Source organism: Geospiza fortis, unplaced genomic scaffold (assembly GCF_000277835.1).
Source record: "Geospiza fortis unplaced genomic scaffold, GeoFor_1.0 scaffold333, whole genome shotgun sequence".
In the NCBI taxonomy this organism is placed as follows: Eukaryota; Metazoa; Chordata; class Aves; order Passeriformes; family Thraupidae; genus Geospiza; species Geospiza fortis.
Window position 1 is genome coordinate 5,130,732 of NW_005054347.1, and position 17,377 is coordinate 5,148,108.

Sequence of the window (17,377 nt, forward strand, 5' to 3'; positions counted from 1 at the left end):
GAGATATGAGTTCATTTCTGTGCAGGGCAGACAGTCTGCTTCGCTCTGTGCAGGTTTGCACTTTCCACCTGACAAATCCAGCCCTGGCCTCATTCTGCTCTCCTAAATTAGTCTGCTCCTTTGAAGCTGGTGGGTATCCCATTGCTGCAAGGAACAGGAAGGGCAGAGACCATGAAATGGTGGGAGGGATTAACCTGGTGTTCCACCTGGGCTGGTGGTGCTGCTGGAGAGAGCACGAGTCCCCTGCACCCAGAGCTGCAGTGGAATGAGGGAAATGGTGCCACCAACACCCCCCTTCTGCTCTGATCAAGTGTTCGAGCACACAGGCTTCAATCTGGTGGGTTTTTCCTCATTCTTTGTTTTTTCCTAAAGTCTGAAAATATGCACACTCCAATTCAATGGCATCCAAATGAGTCCTGAGGCCATGAATTTCTGCATCCAACAAGTAGGAAAAGGGTCAAAGTGTTTGGTTCCTTGGGGTTTCCAGCTGTTAAAGTGCCAAAGCATCAGAGAAAGTCTTAAGGCATGTTAGAAGACAGTTTTATCAGAACAAGATTACATGAATGTATGACCTAATAATTACATGAATTATATGACCATGGGCATCTTTTGTAACAAGATCATTTGTGTGGTCTCATCATCTGCTCAAGTCTGTTTAGTAATGTTATTTTTTTTGGCTTTTCAGACAAGATCAGGCTTTGGGTAGTATAAAGCATCTAGAGAATTTTAAAGTAGGAACTAGACTTGTCCTCGCAAAATGCTTGATTGTCTTTTTTTTCTGACAATTTTAACAGGCAAAATTAAATATCACGTTTTACCCTCTCCAGGTAATCCTGTGAGGTTTTGAGAACCAGCTATAGTTTGTGGAACACTTTGTGTGCTCCTTTCTGTGCTTATCTGTTTGGAAGAAAAGAAGAGAGCAGGAGTGAGAGCACTCAGGGCTGCAATTTTGACCTGACCAGCAACACTGGTTGTCTCTGTCACCAAAAGTCTTTCCACCTTGACCTCTACAGGGCTGATTTTCAGAAAGTGCTTATCTTTAGGGAACAGTGGGCTGGGGATGGACTGCCAGTGGCTCAGATCTCACTAGTGACAGCTGAGTAAGAGCAGAAAAGTTTCAGAATTTTACTCAACACCTAGCATTTTGTGGCCACTTGCCATGTTTCCAACTACAGTCGGCTCCAATGAGCTTTCATGAGTTTGTTTGGAAAATCCATCTGCTGGTTTTGGCCCCAGAGATGCCAGTTTTGCTGCCCTGCAAATCTGGCCATTGCTATCTCAAGTTGAACACACGAAGATAGCAGACTCTGGCAGCAACTTGCCAAAAATCAGCAGTGCTAGAGACTAAGATCTGGCATTCTGGCTCCTGGTCCCACATCCCAGTCGCTGGGAATGCCAACTTTAATTATGTTTTGCTGGCAATGCATATCTATATCTTTTCAGCACTGAATCGGGATGTTGTGCTCCAGCCAAGCACCAGCAGCCGCATATCCTTCAAAGCAGATGTGGATCTTTTTACGGGGAAAGAGCAACAGCTCATAAAAATACATAGGAAATCCCAAACACTCATCACTTAGCAACTTTCTACACTGAACTGATTGTACTTGTAGGCTGCTGATTTGTGACTGACTATTCCAGTCACATCCATTTCACTGTGTATTCTCCCTGTTTGAAATGCATCTGGAGTGTCAGGGTCTGGAACTCTTTGGTGTTCTGAGGCCTTGTTTGCGCGGTCTAAATGTAGAAGTCTCTCAAAAATAGTAGGATAGTGCACATGAAAGGCAGTGGTGTAAATGTGCCTCCTTTATGTGGGATATCCATGATAAATTTAAAGGTTTCCACCCCAGTCAGTCCTGTCCAGTCAGCAGGCACATTAAAATGGCAAACAAGGTCTGCCTCATGGTATCATATGGTCCATTTCCTTACCCAGGAGTCCCAGAATGTTTTACTATGGCACAATTTTCCCAAATCTCCATTGAAGTTGCAATCTGAATAGATGCCAAATGTCAGTTGAGGCTGTGATGGCAGAAATGTCTCCTGTATCCTTACAATGGTGTGAGAAGGATTTTTATGACTCTGTAATTCTGGAAAGCAGTTGAAATGTTTGGGCACCAGGATGGTCAGAGTCATCTCACCACAGAGCTGAGATGCAGTAGCACAGTGGGCACTCACTGTCCCCACACCCTGGGATCTGCTGATGTGTTTGGAGAGGGCTGTCACACACTTGTGGCCCTCCACCAGAGACTTCAGTCGCCTCAGTTGGATCATTAAATGCAAAAAAAGATATCTGGGAAACCTGGAGGGGTGGAGGTGCTGGCTGGGATGCTCTGATTTGGGTCAGCAACTGACAGAGTGTTTTCTCTCTCATACTGACAGAACCCAGCTGGGAGGTTCCAGACTGCTGTTCTCATGAATTTGTGTTCCAGCCACACCAAATTCCAGATTAATTATTTGTGAAACCCTGGGCTAACTGTAGTAGGGAGGGAGGGAATGGTCAGGAATGATGGGTTTTTAAAATCTTCTTTAAATCAATTACTGTCTGTGCTTACCATGCACATTAAAATTGGAGAAAATCCACAGTGCCTTGCTCTGCCATTTGAAGTATTTGTTGCCAGTCATTCTCAATTCCTTAGCAGGCAGCCCCTCCAGCAGAAGTGTGGTTTTCTCTGGAGCTGACATTAGCACTGTTCCACTAGGTTGGCAAAATGCAGTGAGGACTGTGTTCCCTGGGAGACTGGCTGTTTTCCATTTATTTCACTGCTCTGGAAACAGGCCTAGCTGTAATGGCCTAACATATCTTAGAACAGGAAAATTACTAATTCAAGTCAGTGAGCATATTTTCATTTTAAAAGAGTAACAAATTAAATAAACTCCCTGCATTTTGCATTTGAGACCTCAGTGTTTCATCTGCTGTAATCTAATTCACCCATTCATTTCCTGCACATTCATTTTATCCCATTATTTGAGATTTCCTTTGCTTTTAATCCTGTGTTTTGAAGAGACCAAGAGTTACAGCAGAGAATAGATGAGAGACTAAATGGTAAATAAAAGAACAAACATGCCATAATATAGCTTGATGTGTTTCTAATCAATCTGCTTATTGCAGCTGGATCCTTAGTTAGGTGGGCAACTTTTCTGTCTCAGGTTGATTAAAACTTCTTTTAAAATAGGTGAAGTGGGGCTCTGTGCACAATGCACCAGTAGTAACTGTTTGTTTGGTTTTTGGGGGATTTTTTTACAACTGCAATGATGGTTGCAGGTTTTAAAAAAAATTGAAATAACCGTAGGAACCTACAGACATTTTCTGGGGTGCTTTTAACCAACAAACTCATGACACAAGATCTTACTTAGCACTGAAATATTTACCTGTCTAGCTGGGGACAAATTGCTGTGTGATCAAAAGGTTTGATACTCCAAGAGAATCAATCAGCCTTTTTCTTTCTGTACCCTTCAGAAATAATGTAACCAGGGATGTCCTTCCTCGAGCTGTCTCACCTGCCTTGGTTGGCTCTGATGTGTTCTGACATGGGCAATTGTTGTTTGGTTGTTGTCTCCCTTGAGACCTTCCCGTCCACAGGAACCACTGGGGAAAGTTGTTCCCTTCTCTGCATTTTCAAACACCGGGATTGTTTTTCATCATGTGCCACCCTCAGGCCTGTGCAGGTCCCCTTTCCTGGGGGAAGTCTAAATGAAGTCTGAATGTCAGGAAAGCAGAAGAGTCTGACCTGAAAGGGGGGGTCTGAGGGATGCTCACTCGGGTTTTGTGCAAGGTGCTGCATCCCTCTGAGAGCATCCTGCCCTCCCTTGCCTTGCTCCTGGGTGTGCTGAGGATGGCCAGAGAGGGGCTCGGGGAAAGCAGACACTGATCTGGATCTTCCCAGTCTCAATTCCAGAAACGACTGAGAGAGAGGCACATGCATGCAGACGTACACCAGTTTGGGCATGTGCAAGCTGGTGACATAATTCAGACATCAATTTTCCCTTCGTCTAACACCATAAGCAGGTGCCTGTTTTGGTTTTGCAGCGCTCCTTCACCAGCCATATTAGCTTTTATAATTTTGATGAAATAAATCTTGGTTTTGCCATGGATTCCAAAGGGATCTTTGGAAAGATAAAAAGCATTCAAAATCCATAGATTCTTTCTGGATTGATGTCAGCATCACCCTTCTTCACCCCTTCCCCTGCCCAAGAACCATGTTTCTAAAAAAGTGTGAAATACTACAAACAAAACACGTTGGAGTTTGTCAATCTGTTTTTCCACATTAGGAGGAGGAGCAGAACTGTAAGAAGGGGCAGAGTCAGCATCTGTGATGATCTTGTGCATATGGACCCCTCTGTGATGATCTTTTGTAGGAATAATTTTGGTGACAGCATGATGTGAGATCATGTCAGTAACCTCGCTATGAGTCAGCTCTGCTCGTTTATCACCCTTCACATGCTTTTATTTTTGTTCTTGTGTTGTGCTGAACACTGAAGCACTTCAGAATAAGGCATTTTGGGGCCATTTCTGCCTGTTGGGCTCTGCTGGGGGCTGCACTGAAGGGGCAGCTGTGTGTTCTCTGGAGCCCACCCTGGCACAGCATTGCTGTGACCTGTGCTGGGCAGGGTTCAGTGGGAGTGTGACACCTTCCCCACCATGCTGGGGTGGAGAAGAGGGTCCATCTGTCTTCATTATGTTTTGGTTTTTTTTGTTTTGATTTATAGGTTTTTTCCTGCAGTGCCATGAGACAGGGCAAGGGCTGAACAGACGAGGGCCCTGTTGCTGAAGGAGAAACACTTCTCAGGCAAATGGTGGCACAGGGGTGGCTTGCTGTCATTTATCCTGTGTATTGTACTTGCTTTTTGGAGGCAGACTATTGTAATTGCTTGGCCATTATCACCTTTTTCTTTTTTTTTTTTCACTATCGCATTAAAAAACCTCTCCAAAAAGCCCAACTCCATATTTTTGCTTTCTTACTGTCCACTGAAACAGAACTATAGTGTCATTCACATTGGATTCAGCCTCCTTTAACAGTGTGTTTCAACAGTTTCATGTTGAAGCATAAGTATTTGGGACTCCTTTACATTTATTTTCCAGTGAATAGATCCTATGGCTGTTGGAGCCCAATCGTCACATTCTCTTTAACCTGCAGGCTGTGGTGAGCTGACTGAAGGGTACCAGCAGCTACTCAGCATTAGGAAATGGGTCTGAAAACACAAATCACTTCTTTCTTGGCATATACTAGATACAGTGCAGGCTGTGTTTGCATTAGCAGTTGCCATATTGCATTAGGATCTGTGCTGATTAGATTTTCACTAATAGGAGCAGGGCAAATGTATTATATAGCTGCACAATTAAATATATTGTCAGACTGAGGGTGAAAGGATGGAGTAATGGAAAAAGCAGGGGATAAGGCTGGCTTTTCTTTGGAAGGAGCAAATGTGGAGAGGTCATGTTAGAGCAAGCAGGAAGTTTAAACAGAGTTTAAGGAGGTTGGATGAGGAAATGTCTTGACAGAACAGTGGAAATGATATGTTATGGAGGAGTGAGTGATTAACTTGCTTCAGAAGAACCAGCAGATAATTTGGGCTGTGCAGAAAGATGCCACAGGACCTAACATTGGAGTAGATGAGAGGTGCTGAGCTGCAGAAGGCAGGAGAAATTTGAAAAAGTGCATTAAGTCTTGAGAAAGAATAATGATAAGGAAGTGACTCAGAGTAGAAGGGGCTTGGTCCAGATTTAGTGCAGTTTCAGTTAAACTGGGTTTACCAAGAAATCAGTTTTTTAACAGTCTGACATTTTTGTCAGTGTGGCTGTGTCTCTAATTCTTGCAGTTGTGAGTATTGTTTTCCCTTTGCTTTGTTTTCAATTCTTTATTCCCTTTTGCTTGCAACTATGAAAATCTCCTTGAATTTGATGTAAAGACTTTGGTGGATTTTTAGTGGACTATGAATAAGCCTCTTCCAGTGTCATGGCTGAATGCTGATTTCTGAGCTGTTCTGGTTCCAGGCAGCATCTATAATTGCACATTATTATTTGAAATATAAAGATTTTAATTGCTTTCCAAAAAGCTTGAGAGGAAAATAATCCATATTGTTTTGCTTCTTCTAATTGGAGAACTTTTCCACACTGTAATGTGCCTTGGGAGGCCCATTCCATCACATTCTCTATTTCATTTTGAAGTCTCTTGAAGAGTTAATACTTCATTATTTGGCTATTTTCCTTGATCTCCAGCCACAGAGGTTTGTGTTTTTAAATAATGCTTGTCTTATTTTTCATAGCTGATGTGCCTGGTTCAGATTGGATTATTTCCTTTGACCCAAACTGGGGCTACAGTTCGAAGATCCAACCAATCTGTGGGCAGCCCTTTTTTTTTCTTTAATAGCAGACTAATTGGCAGACCAATTAATCTGCTCATCTGTGAAAAGAAAATTTATGGCAATAAGTAGTTCTATTTCCAGAAGTCATTCTCTAAAGCAACATTACAGTGGCCTTGTTTACTTCATGCCCTGCAACACGATCCAGTGCTTCAACAGTACCACAGGTCAATTAGTGGACAATTTAAGCAATTATTAGCCACTAACAAGGGTGACTGGCATCATTACCCTTCCTGTTTACCAGCAAACTGTTATTTTAATACAAAGATCAACAAATAAATTAGGGCATCTGTTGTATTGCCATGTCTGCCTTGAAGTAAATGATATTAAATGGGCTTTGGTTGCTGCCAAATTCTTAACCCTGGCCTAATGAGATACACTGATATGTCTCTTGCTGATTACAGGAGCTGTAAATTTAGTTTGTATTGATTTATTAACAGGAGGACCAAGTTCTCAGCAATGGTATTTTTTGTTTAATACTCTGGTATCTGTCTTTTTATTTTAAATATTATTGATCTGGACTATTTCAGGCAGCCCAGAACTATTGCGTTCATCTGAAGCACAAAGCTATATCCTAGTTTTATTGATTATTTGGATACTTACAATAATTTTAGGGTGAGGTTTGTATATGTAGACGTGTGCTTTTGTCTCATGCTTTTCTCATGCTCCTTAGAACTGCCTCTACTTCCAGGTTAGAATTCTGAGAGTTATTTTTAACTCTTCCTTGGTATCTGTGCAATGGGGTAAGGCTTCTTCAGGCTTAACTGACTGTCTGCTAAGTAAGAAAATCAAGTAAATCTCCTTTTGATGGGTAACTTGGCTGCAGCAGCCCAGGCAGATTGGGGTGCCTGGGGAGATGCTGGGTCGTGTTTGACACCAAGCTCTGGGTGCCCAAGATCCTTCAGCTGGGTGCAGCAGTGAATCAGGCACAGCAGACCCTCACCCGCTGCATGTTCATGTGCAGCCTGCCACACCACTGCATGCTCTTTCTTGGGGAACAGTAATTGCCTGCTGAAGCTGAGAACTGCAGCTTCCAGCTGCCAAGATGCTCCTGCCAAACTCTGAGTGAGGCTGCATCAGTAACAGGGGGGAAACTGTTGGAACCCAGGACATTCCTCTGACTGCCCTGGAGGGCTTGAGACCATGCAGGAAGCTCAGGGACCTTGGCACAGAGTCAAAAACATCTGTGCCTTTGATTTTAACCCATGGAAAAAACAATTACCAACTTGTGCGAAGAGTTACAAGCCACAAGGGTTTGAATAGAATGATAGTGAATTTGTCACAGGGTGAAAAAGTAGAATTTTGGGGTTTTTAGAATGGGGGTTCAAGAGGCAAAATGGAGGAATCTGGACATGTCCTGTCTTTCTCCTTCTCCTTCTTGTTCTCCATCTTCTGCTGTGATGGTGGCACTTCTGGATTGGTTTAGAGTAGAGACAAACTGTCTAATGTAGGTGATAGGTATTGGAAAATTATTGTAAATAAAGTACACATAGTTTTTAGTATAAAAATATAACACTATCCTGAGGGTGGCCAGTGTGCCTCAACCCGACCTGCTGGACAGACCTAGGGCGGGTCAGAGAAAGAATGTTATAGATAAGAAACAATAAACAACCTTGGAAAGCAGAACCGACACATCTCAGCTTCTTCTTTGGTCTCCAGGCTGGGAAAAAGAGACTTTCTAACACCTCGGGGTCATCTCAACACCAGAGACCTCATCAGGAAACGAGCAGAACCTGGACAAGCCTCTCCATGGCACCGTGGCGGCCACAGCAAAGCCCTGAGGGTCTGGGCTCTTGTGTCACCCCCTGAAAGAAAAGCAATGATCCACAATGCACACGATGCGATACTTGTGCTGCTTTTATTTCCACTCGAAGGGTCTCATCTAACCTGGGATAAACCTTGTTCTGGACACACCGATTTCTGAATAGTTAACTCCTCCAAGTGTTTTAGAAAGCACAAACTGATGAGTTTGAGTCTAGTTGAGTCAAGTTGCAAGCTCTTTAAAACTAAAACCAGCACAGGGTCTTGAGAAACCAAGGGCTAAGTGAGGGGTTGTTTCCCTTTAAGTGATTTTGAGCCCTCCAGGTGTGAGTACTGTGGATTATGTTTCAGACACTGCCAGGAAACAGTCAGGGCAGCAGTTTAACATAGCTAAGCTTTTTGTGTTTGCATACAGTTAGGAAATCTGGTTATTCAGGATCCAACTGTGTCCTCGTCGTTCCTTCGTGTTTCTTGCTGTTGGATAATGAACAAAAGTCACAACAGCAGCCAAAAAGCAGATCGATGTTCAGTTTCCTTCATCGAGAGGAGGCAATTGCAGGGACATTTCCTGAGAAATATAATTATGTATATGATAATTTGCCTCAGAAATTCAGGTTTAGTTTCTTCTCAACTGGAAGACCTGGTTACAGAAAGTTCCTCTCTCCTCTTCAGGATTAGTCACTGAGACATGAAAAAATTGCTGATGTTTAGAGTCAACTATGCTTTGATCGGCTCAGACATTTCAGAAGCCTCATTTTTCCCCATATGCCTCAGAAAATTCGAATTCATTCCAACAGCAGCCTAGGTTCAGACTTTCTGGTATTTGTAATACAAAGTGGGCCTTAAGAAATTAGCTAAATGAAGCAGTCATGCAGAATGTGAGACTTTGGTCTCATCTTTAATGTATGTTCCAGCCAAGCTGTAAACAGGTGTATTTAACCTGGCATGAACATGGGGTTTAGGGGCTTTTTTTTAACACTTTGATTGAATCACAAAAAATCAGGTCTGAAGTCAGCTAGTTAGCCCAGGCCATCCCTTCTACGCTGAATTATTGCTTGTTTTAGCTATTCCCTGAGGCTTTACCCTGCCCAGTGTTAAATGATGATGGGATTCCACTCTTACCCTGGAGAGACAATTCCACACTCTAAGAGAGCTCACCATTACTGAAATTTTACTGATGAGCAGCCTTAATTTTTCTCTGCTTAATTTTATCCTGTTACCAGACCGTAGTGATTGATTTATTCTGGGGAAATTCAGCAAATGGTTCCTGCTTCACAGGATGGACCTTACAATAAATAGCAAATTGTCATGACCTCTCTGTGGGTGTCCTGAGATTACACAGGAACTCAATTTATCTCCACATTAATTCCCTGGAAGCTATTTCTGTCAGTACCAACCCAGTGGAGGGATGAGCAGTGAATTTAGCTGCCAGGTTCCTCCTCCTGCCCCAGCACCAGCCCTGGGCTGAGGCAATGCTCTGTGGCTCCCCAAGCATGAGGCCAAGAGGAAGGAGCTCTTGCAGGCTCTGGTGCTGTGATGTGCCCAAAGGAAGGGCATTTAGGATCTGCTTCCCCATCCCTTGCCTGGGTTCCACACTAAAGGGGCTGCTGAGATGGAGTTACTCCTGGTTTTTAAGAGTGTAAAAGAAATTAAGAATATGACCTCAGAAATTCCAGTCCACCAGTGGCACAAAATCCCTGTGCCCAGTGCACATATTATGCAACTCTCCTAATTTCTGTGAGGCATTTTACACCTCTTCATACATGCAGGTGATCTGAAATCTGTGTTTACATGTCATGTGTAGGTCTGGGAGTATGCTGAAATGAATTTGAGATGGCTCATCTCAACAAATTTCCACTCACAAGGTGAGCTCTGTGCAGGCTGGGTGTGAGGAGTATCTCCATTTCTCCTTTTAGTTATTGTGGCTTAGCTGATGAGCAGTAACTTCTCCCTCTGTGGAAACTCGACAGTGTCTGTAATGCAGCCATGGTGTACTTGCATTATGAGGACAGATTCAGGTATTTCCATTTAAAGTTCTTGCAGTTTTAAGCAGGTGGCAGGTGCTACATGTTTGCAAGTGGTTTGTTCTGTTGGAAGCAGGAGCAGTGCCAGGAACCAGGAGGAATCATCATTCTAATCTTTTACATGTGAAATTTCAAGTAGATGTGTGGAAATCATCGATGTCACAGACACCCCTCTTCAAAGACCTTTTTAAATTTTCTTCTCAGGTATAATTGATTTCCTCGTGAGCCACCATCCAATTGCAAAAGTACTGAGAGACCACCTGGTGTTCAAGATTGCTCCCATGCTCAATCCTGATGGAGTTTACCTAGGAAATTACAGGTATGGTGTGGGGAATGAACCCATGTATTGTTATATTTGCCCTATACACCTTGCACTGTTTTGTCATTGAGTCTTATATGACTTGTTTCAATTAATTCCTCTTAAGCTGGAGATTCTCACATGGCCATGTGCTTCCTGAAATTCCCACCTAAGAAAGGGGCAAATAGGGCATTTTTTTGCTTCAGGAGGTAGAGAGCAACTCCCCAAGACAGCAGAGTATCTGCTCAACAGGCCTCCTCTGATGTGGGAGTTAATGTCAGCTTAGAGTTAGACCTTAGCTGCGTTTTATGAATGCACTCATTATGCTGCTCATCAGCCTCTATGTAAATGTGTCAGTCAATCACAGCTCCCTTAAACTACCCAGATCATCCATTAAAGTCACAGATTTCACTCTGTTATTGTACTGTAATAGATAGGGATACATGGAATGGAATAATCATTCCACCCTATGCTAATTTTGCTCCATTTTAGTGTTTGAATTACTACTTTACCACCTCCTCTGCTGAGATCGTATTCAGATAATCTTTTGTTTTCCCTAAAATTGTTTGCTCTTAATGCATTTATTTACAAAATAAATGTGCTGCTGGAGGTGATAATGAAAAGCAGTTGATTAGTTGATGATTTGTTTGTGGGGGCAATTACATGTACCACACAGTTCTCTGGAGAAGCCCCTGAGAAATGAAATATACTGCATGTGGTTTTGCTTACAGTGCAAGACTAAATAACACAATTCACTTTGTAGCCAGGCTACCTTGAGCTTTGATCTAATTAGGTGTTGCATTGCTAAGCAGAACAAGGCTGGATTATTGTATGGTTGAGGAGACCACTGAGGAGGAGGAAGATAGAAGGTGCAGAAAATGGGGCTGCTGGCAGCTCTTTGTTGAGGAAACAGCCTTGAGTCGTGCCAGGGGAGTTTTAGATTAAGTATTAGGAAAAAAAAAATCTTTGCTGAAAAGGTGATCAGGCATTGGTGGAATCACTATCCCTGGAAGTGATAAAAAAATGTGTGGGTGTGGACATGGATTAGCGGTGCTGGGTTAATTGGCTGGACTCAGTGGTTTGAGAGGTCTTTCCCAGCATATATGATCCTGTGATCTGTGCTCTTTATCCCTCCCTTTCTTTGCTCATTGTTAAACTGAAGCAGCAGGGAGTTGTGGGGGTGATTTCCACAGTGGTTCTGTGTGTTCTGAGTGAAACTTCACAGAACAGGTGGCTCCTTGTAGGTGCAGTGATGCTCACCCAGCTCTTGGCAAATCCCAAATCAGTCAGTGGCACTGCAGGGGTGGCGTCAGACAGCACCAGGAATTTATCAGAATGTGTCACCATACGGGAAAAAAGCCCCAAAATGGCTCTAGAATCTGATACTACATCACTTTCCTTTCTTCCAGGTGCCTTGCACAAAAGCAAACTCCAGTTGCAATTAAGCAGCTTTTGTTTTCTCCCTAAGTTCGCTTGCCCTGTAGGGTTTTTCCCCTGCTCTGTTATTTATAGTTTTTGAGAGACATGCAGCTTTTTATAGGCCTTGATATGGCTCAGAACTTGAAAAGCCTTTTGGGAACCCAGGTAGTGAGAAAGGGCATGTGAATTAATTTGGAATTGCTGAGCTTGATGGTGTGCTCTTGGTTTAACTCTCCATGATATGCAGGATTTTCAGCACTCCTGAACTAAAGAGAATTTTAATGAGCTAGTTGAAAAAAAATCCATTTGATTTCCTTGCAATTCTTCACTGTATTTACAAATGGCCTAATGTAACTAATAACTTAAAAATGAGGATAATAAGCAAAATGCTACCTGTTATCTTGAGAAGAATATTAAAAAGCCTAGTAATGTGCCAGCATTGCAGTTAACTAGTGCTGAGTGAATAATTTGCAGCAAACACTTTATTTCATGCTCATACAAAATCCACAAGCACATCACAATTTATTTACTTGAATTTACTGGATGAATGTCTAAAAAAATCTCTAAGGATCACTTGCTTGTATTTGAAAATTTAACTCTGAGGCTTCTCAGTGATTTGCTAGATAACTCTGCTTCATCTCTTTTGGTCTTTGTTCAGATTAGCACATAAATAGGACTTTCAGAAGTTTTCCACATAGTGGGGTCTAACACAGATCTGTTGGCTGGGGATAACCTCCAAGGGGTGCCACATGCAGCAAGAGCAGTTTTAGGCATTTGAACTTCTTCCTGTTATCTCCCTGCTTCTCAAAGCAGCAGCTGGTGACTATTTCTTTGGTTCATTGAAGGTTCACATTCAGACTATGCAAGCTAAGATAATGAAATGGGTAATTAAACCTCATGCTTGAGTTTGTAAATTGATCTCCTGCCAGTGTGAGAGAGGATCTTCTTTTACCCCACCAGGGCACAGCCTTGCACAACTGGCAAAGGGCACTGTTGGATGCACTTGGCTGTCCTCTGGAATCCCAGGCACCATGAGGAGCCTCAGAGTGTCAGCAGCTCTGGGAGGAGGGATGGGATGGGATGGGATGGGATGGGATGGGATGGGATGGGATGGGATGGGATGCGATGGACTTGTTCTCCTGGCACCAGGACAGGAACCAGTGACTCACCAAGCCAGGGTGATATGATAACAGCTAATCTGGTGAGGTTTTCTTCATTGCTATTTTTGGGGATGCAGGACTGACTGAGGGTGTGAGACCTGTGCTCTCATCCAAAATCCTCCTTCCTTTGTTGCTGTGAACTGAGGTTTAGGAGTTTAAGCCACATCTGCAATGATGCCACCAAGAATTTCCTGTTTTCCACAAACTGTTGCTCATTCTCAAGAGAACAGACAAAATGGGTTGTGACTCTGACTTGGATGTGGTGAAATTTTCATCACCAGCAACAAGTGAGTTTGGGACTGCAACCATAAAGCACAGACTCACCTGTGAGGACAGTTGTTTATATGTTGCAGGTATATTCAGATGTCTCTAAAAGAAATGGTCATGGAAATGAATGTCAGAGCTCAGGATGCTCTGATCCATTTCAGGATGGAAATGGGATGCTAAACTTTACTGATTTATTCAAGTTTATGCAAGAGTTTAGGAATTTTTATTCCTATACAATTAGGAATGGAAAGACGTGGTGCCTTGTGGGATGTACAGGGGTGATTAAGCAGCTCCTTCAATTCAGAATGTTTAGGAAGTCTGTACACAATTTGAATTAAATGAAATTTGAATGAATTTGGTTTTCTGTTTGGTTGGGTTTTTTTATTGGTTTTGTTGGGGGTTTTTTTGGTTTGTTTGTTTTTTAACTCTCTTTTCAGTGGAAAAAATACCACCCTCCAAGTCCTATTCTTGCTGCATGATTATACCCAGCTGCTCCTGAAATACAGAATAATGACAGGTACCTGCTGTTTGCTGTGGCCAAGGATGTGGAGTCTTTTCCAAAACAGGAAGACAGGCTTCTCTCTTTTCTTGAAGTCTTTAAAGTCTGGTATCATTACACTTCTAAGTGTAGCTGGTTTTGCAGTTACAGTGCATGGATGATGTTATGTTGCATGGGCTTGTTAATTAAACTGCCCAGGAAGATGCCATTGTTTGACGCAGCTAAAACAGAGAGTCTTCAGCATAATTTCCCCTCATTTCTAGCTGACAACTTGTCCTCAGCTCTCACCTGAATAGAAGGACTCCTTTTGCTGGGAGTAGTGCACGACTTGATCTTTAGCTTTAGTTTAAAAAAAATGTGGCACAAAAATAAAAATATTTGTGAGTTTCTCCATAACACTAATCTCACCCTCTCTGATGGATTAAACTGTGAAACAGCTTTAGGAAATAAAGGGAAACTAGTGCAGTAAAGAGAGATTTCTCAACTTTTCTCCCTCTATTTGCAGTACAGCATTATCATATTGCCATCCCCAGGGAGCAGGGGGTAGACTAAGGGGAGAAAAAAAAGTGGTTTTGATTTAAAAGTCGTGCATCCCCAGGCTTGGCCTGAACTTTCCTTTATCAAGAGCTTGTTCTTAAGCTGGCATTCTGCAGCTGAATGCTGAAATGTGTCCCTGCAGGCGAGATGACTGTACCACACTGCCTTAGATTAGTTCCAATTTGTCAGCCTCACCTTTCAGAGGCAAAATCCCACACTGGCACCAAAAGGGATGTGTTGCTTAGTCTGGGAAGCTCTTCACTGAGGTACCCCAGAAATGCCATGGCAAGGCACATGAAATATCCGGACCATTCTCTGAAGGCTCTGTTGCACACCCCAGCGAATGTTCCCATTCCTTTTCTCTATTCCTTCTCTGGGGGAGCTGTGGCAGTATCAGCCCTCAGTAAATTACAGCCATGAATTAGCTGAAATGGTCTGAAATCTCCCCACTGCTGTATCCTTCTAGTCAGATTGTAGGGAATGTAAGAATTTGTGGGAATGGGGAGGAGAGGGCACACACCAATTCTAATCCTTTCTCATTTCACTGTCAGTGACAATATTTTGAACCCAACACAGTCCTTACCTCTTGTTTGTGTAAAGAGTTAACAAATTAATTTGGTGAACAGAAAAGAGGCCAGCCATACCCAGACTGGAAAACCAAATTCACCATGAACAGTGTTGGTGTCCATGTGAAAGCTGTGTTGGGATTTCATGTTTTGAGCAAACGTTATATTTTTGTCCCAGAAGTGCAGTTTTGTAAAGACTTTAATAGTTTGTAAAAGGGAGTCGAATGTAGCAAACTGTTTCCAGTAAAAAAAAAAAAAGGGAAGGCTTGAGAAACATTTTAAATCATTCATACCAGCATTTTATAAAGGACAATCTTATTTCTTTTTTGTTTGTTAATGGCACAATTTGTTTAAAAACTGATCTTTTCTAAACACTCCTTTTGAAAGATCTGAAATACAATCAGAAAACTAGGCTTTGGATCAGGTGAAATATTTCAGATTTATCATGAACATTTTTTTCTGGACTTTATTTCTGTGACTGAAGAAATAGTAAAAAAATTCATGTTCACATGAAATTCATAAAGTCTTTTTAACAGTAAAAGCACATGTAGACTTTATGCAAATTATTTTATTATATATGTCCCTCTTGGGAGGACTGAGTATGTCAGATGGTCTTACTAATTGCTTATTTAGTTGTAAGACACAGCTCCACACATGCAGACTATCATTTGTTTGTCTCTTCATTATTTTTCACCTATTTTTCTGGCAGAGAAGGTTTTTTTCCCCCCCTTAATTTCATTTAATAGATGTGAAATTCATGCATTTCCTTAAATTGAAAAACAGAGTATCCATCTCAGATGACAAGATGAAGCTCTCAATGGAGTTTATTTTTCCTAATTAGGTGTTTGTCATTGTGTATTCTATATAGAAATGTATAAGTAAACAATCGTGGACCTTTTGAATAAATTTATTGGTTTTATTTATGTTACTGGGCATAAAAAATCTATAATTACCAGGTACAGCAGCAATATAACTGGTATTTAATGACAATTACTTTTTGTTACCATAGAAATGAGTCCAAAGTAGTTACCTATAATTTCTCATTTCCAAACCTCACACATGTGGTATTGCAGTATTACCATAGTAATTGCCTATTAGTCATCATAAAATAAGCAGTTACCCAGAAGATATCAGGATAGTGTGAAATTTCTCATCTTACTGAAAACTTGCAGCACATGCCACTTCTCATCTTCCTTTTGTGGGATTTTTGCCTGGATGACAAGAGTGTCCCTTGCACTTTAACCCAAGGGAAGGAGGGATGTGGCTGAGAGAGGATGGGACTCTATAAACACACAGAGTCAGGAAAAGTGTGCTCCCTCCGTGGGAAACACAGAACTATTTCTCATTATTGAAAACCAGGGATTTCTCAAGCCCATGAAATGGAGGTTCATTCCTTGTCGTGCATTTCCTATTTATTTATTTTTTTTTTACAACTCAGTTGTGACCAAAGCAGAGGCTGCACGGCCTGGGGAGGGCTGGGAACCCAGCTCTGTGTGCCAGACCCCACAAGCCCAGGATGCACCAATGCAGGATGCTTCCTCCACTTCTCCTCACCTTGCTTGACTTTTTAATTAGGATTGTGTGCTGGTGTTCACATGGGTCACCAGGATGAGGGAAGAGATCAGGATCTGACTCCATGTTTCAGAAGGCTGATCTATTGTTTTATGATATATATTATATTAAAACTATACCAAAAGAATAGAAGAAAGGATTTCATCAGAAGGCTTGCAAAGAACGAAGTGGAGTGATAACAAAAGCTCGTGACTCTCAGAGAGTCTGAGACAGCTGGATTGTGATTGGCCATTAATTATAAACAACCACATGAGACCAATCAAAGATGCACCTGTTGCATTCCACAGCAGCAGATAATTATTGTTTTTCTTTTCCTCTGAGTCTTCTCAGCTTCTCAGGAGAAAAATCCTGGCAAAGGGATTTTTCAGAAAATATCATGGCTATAGGATTGCATGTCACTGAGGCCAGTGAGTCTCTCTCTGAGCCCACCTAGATCTGATACCAGCTGGGAATGGCCATTTCATGGTTCACCTTCTCCCAGGAGGCTGGAGGAGAGGAAGGGCAGAAGGTTTCTCCTCCCCCAGCTCTTGCTTGGCATTGAAGATGGGTAAGGATCTTTTTTGTCCTTCTCACATCCAGCAGGTCCCAGCTCAAGTATGTGCCAGGCTGGGGCTCTGGGAAGCAAATTCAGGGGTGGGTGCACAGCTGTGACCCAGGTGTGCTCTGGGCAGCAGCAATGGAGAAGCCCAAGGAGCAGCAGAGTTATCAGTGACCCTCACACCCACCTGGCTTGTGGCATCGCCATTCCTTTCCCACGTGGAAGTTTTCTCTCCATCGTGGCTTTTATTGCCCAGAGAGTGCTGTCACCACAGGACAGCTACAGGGCTCGCTGCCTTGCTCATCATTACTTAAAAAAATCTCCATTGTAAAAAAAAAAAAAAAAAAAAAAAAAAAAAAAAAAAATATTCCACCTTTTT

At 42.3% G+C, this 17,377-nt stretch overlaps 1 protein-coding gene across 1 annotated transcript in view; it reads left to right on the forward strand.

Annotated features, from left to right (window-relative positions):
* Window positions 1-17,377, forward strand: part of LOC102033946 (cytosolic carboxypeptidase 6-like) — a 127,253-nt gene that overhangs the window by 16,904 nt on the left and 92,972 nt on the right. The window contains exon 3 of the mRNA XM_031058676.1: window positions 10,347-10,461. Coding sequence (XP_030914536.1) covers window positions 10,347-10,461 — 115 coding nt within the window. The remainder of the gene's footprint in view (window positions 1-10,346; window positions 10,462-17,377) is intronic.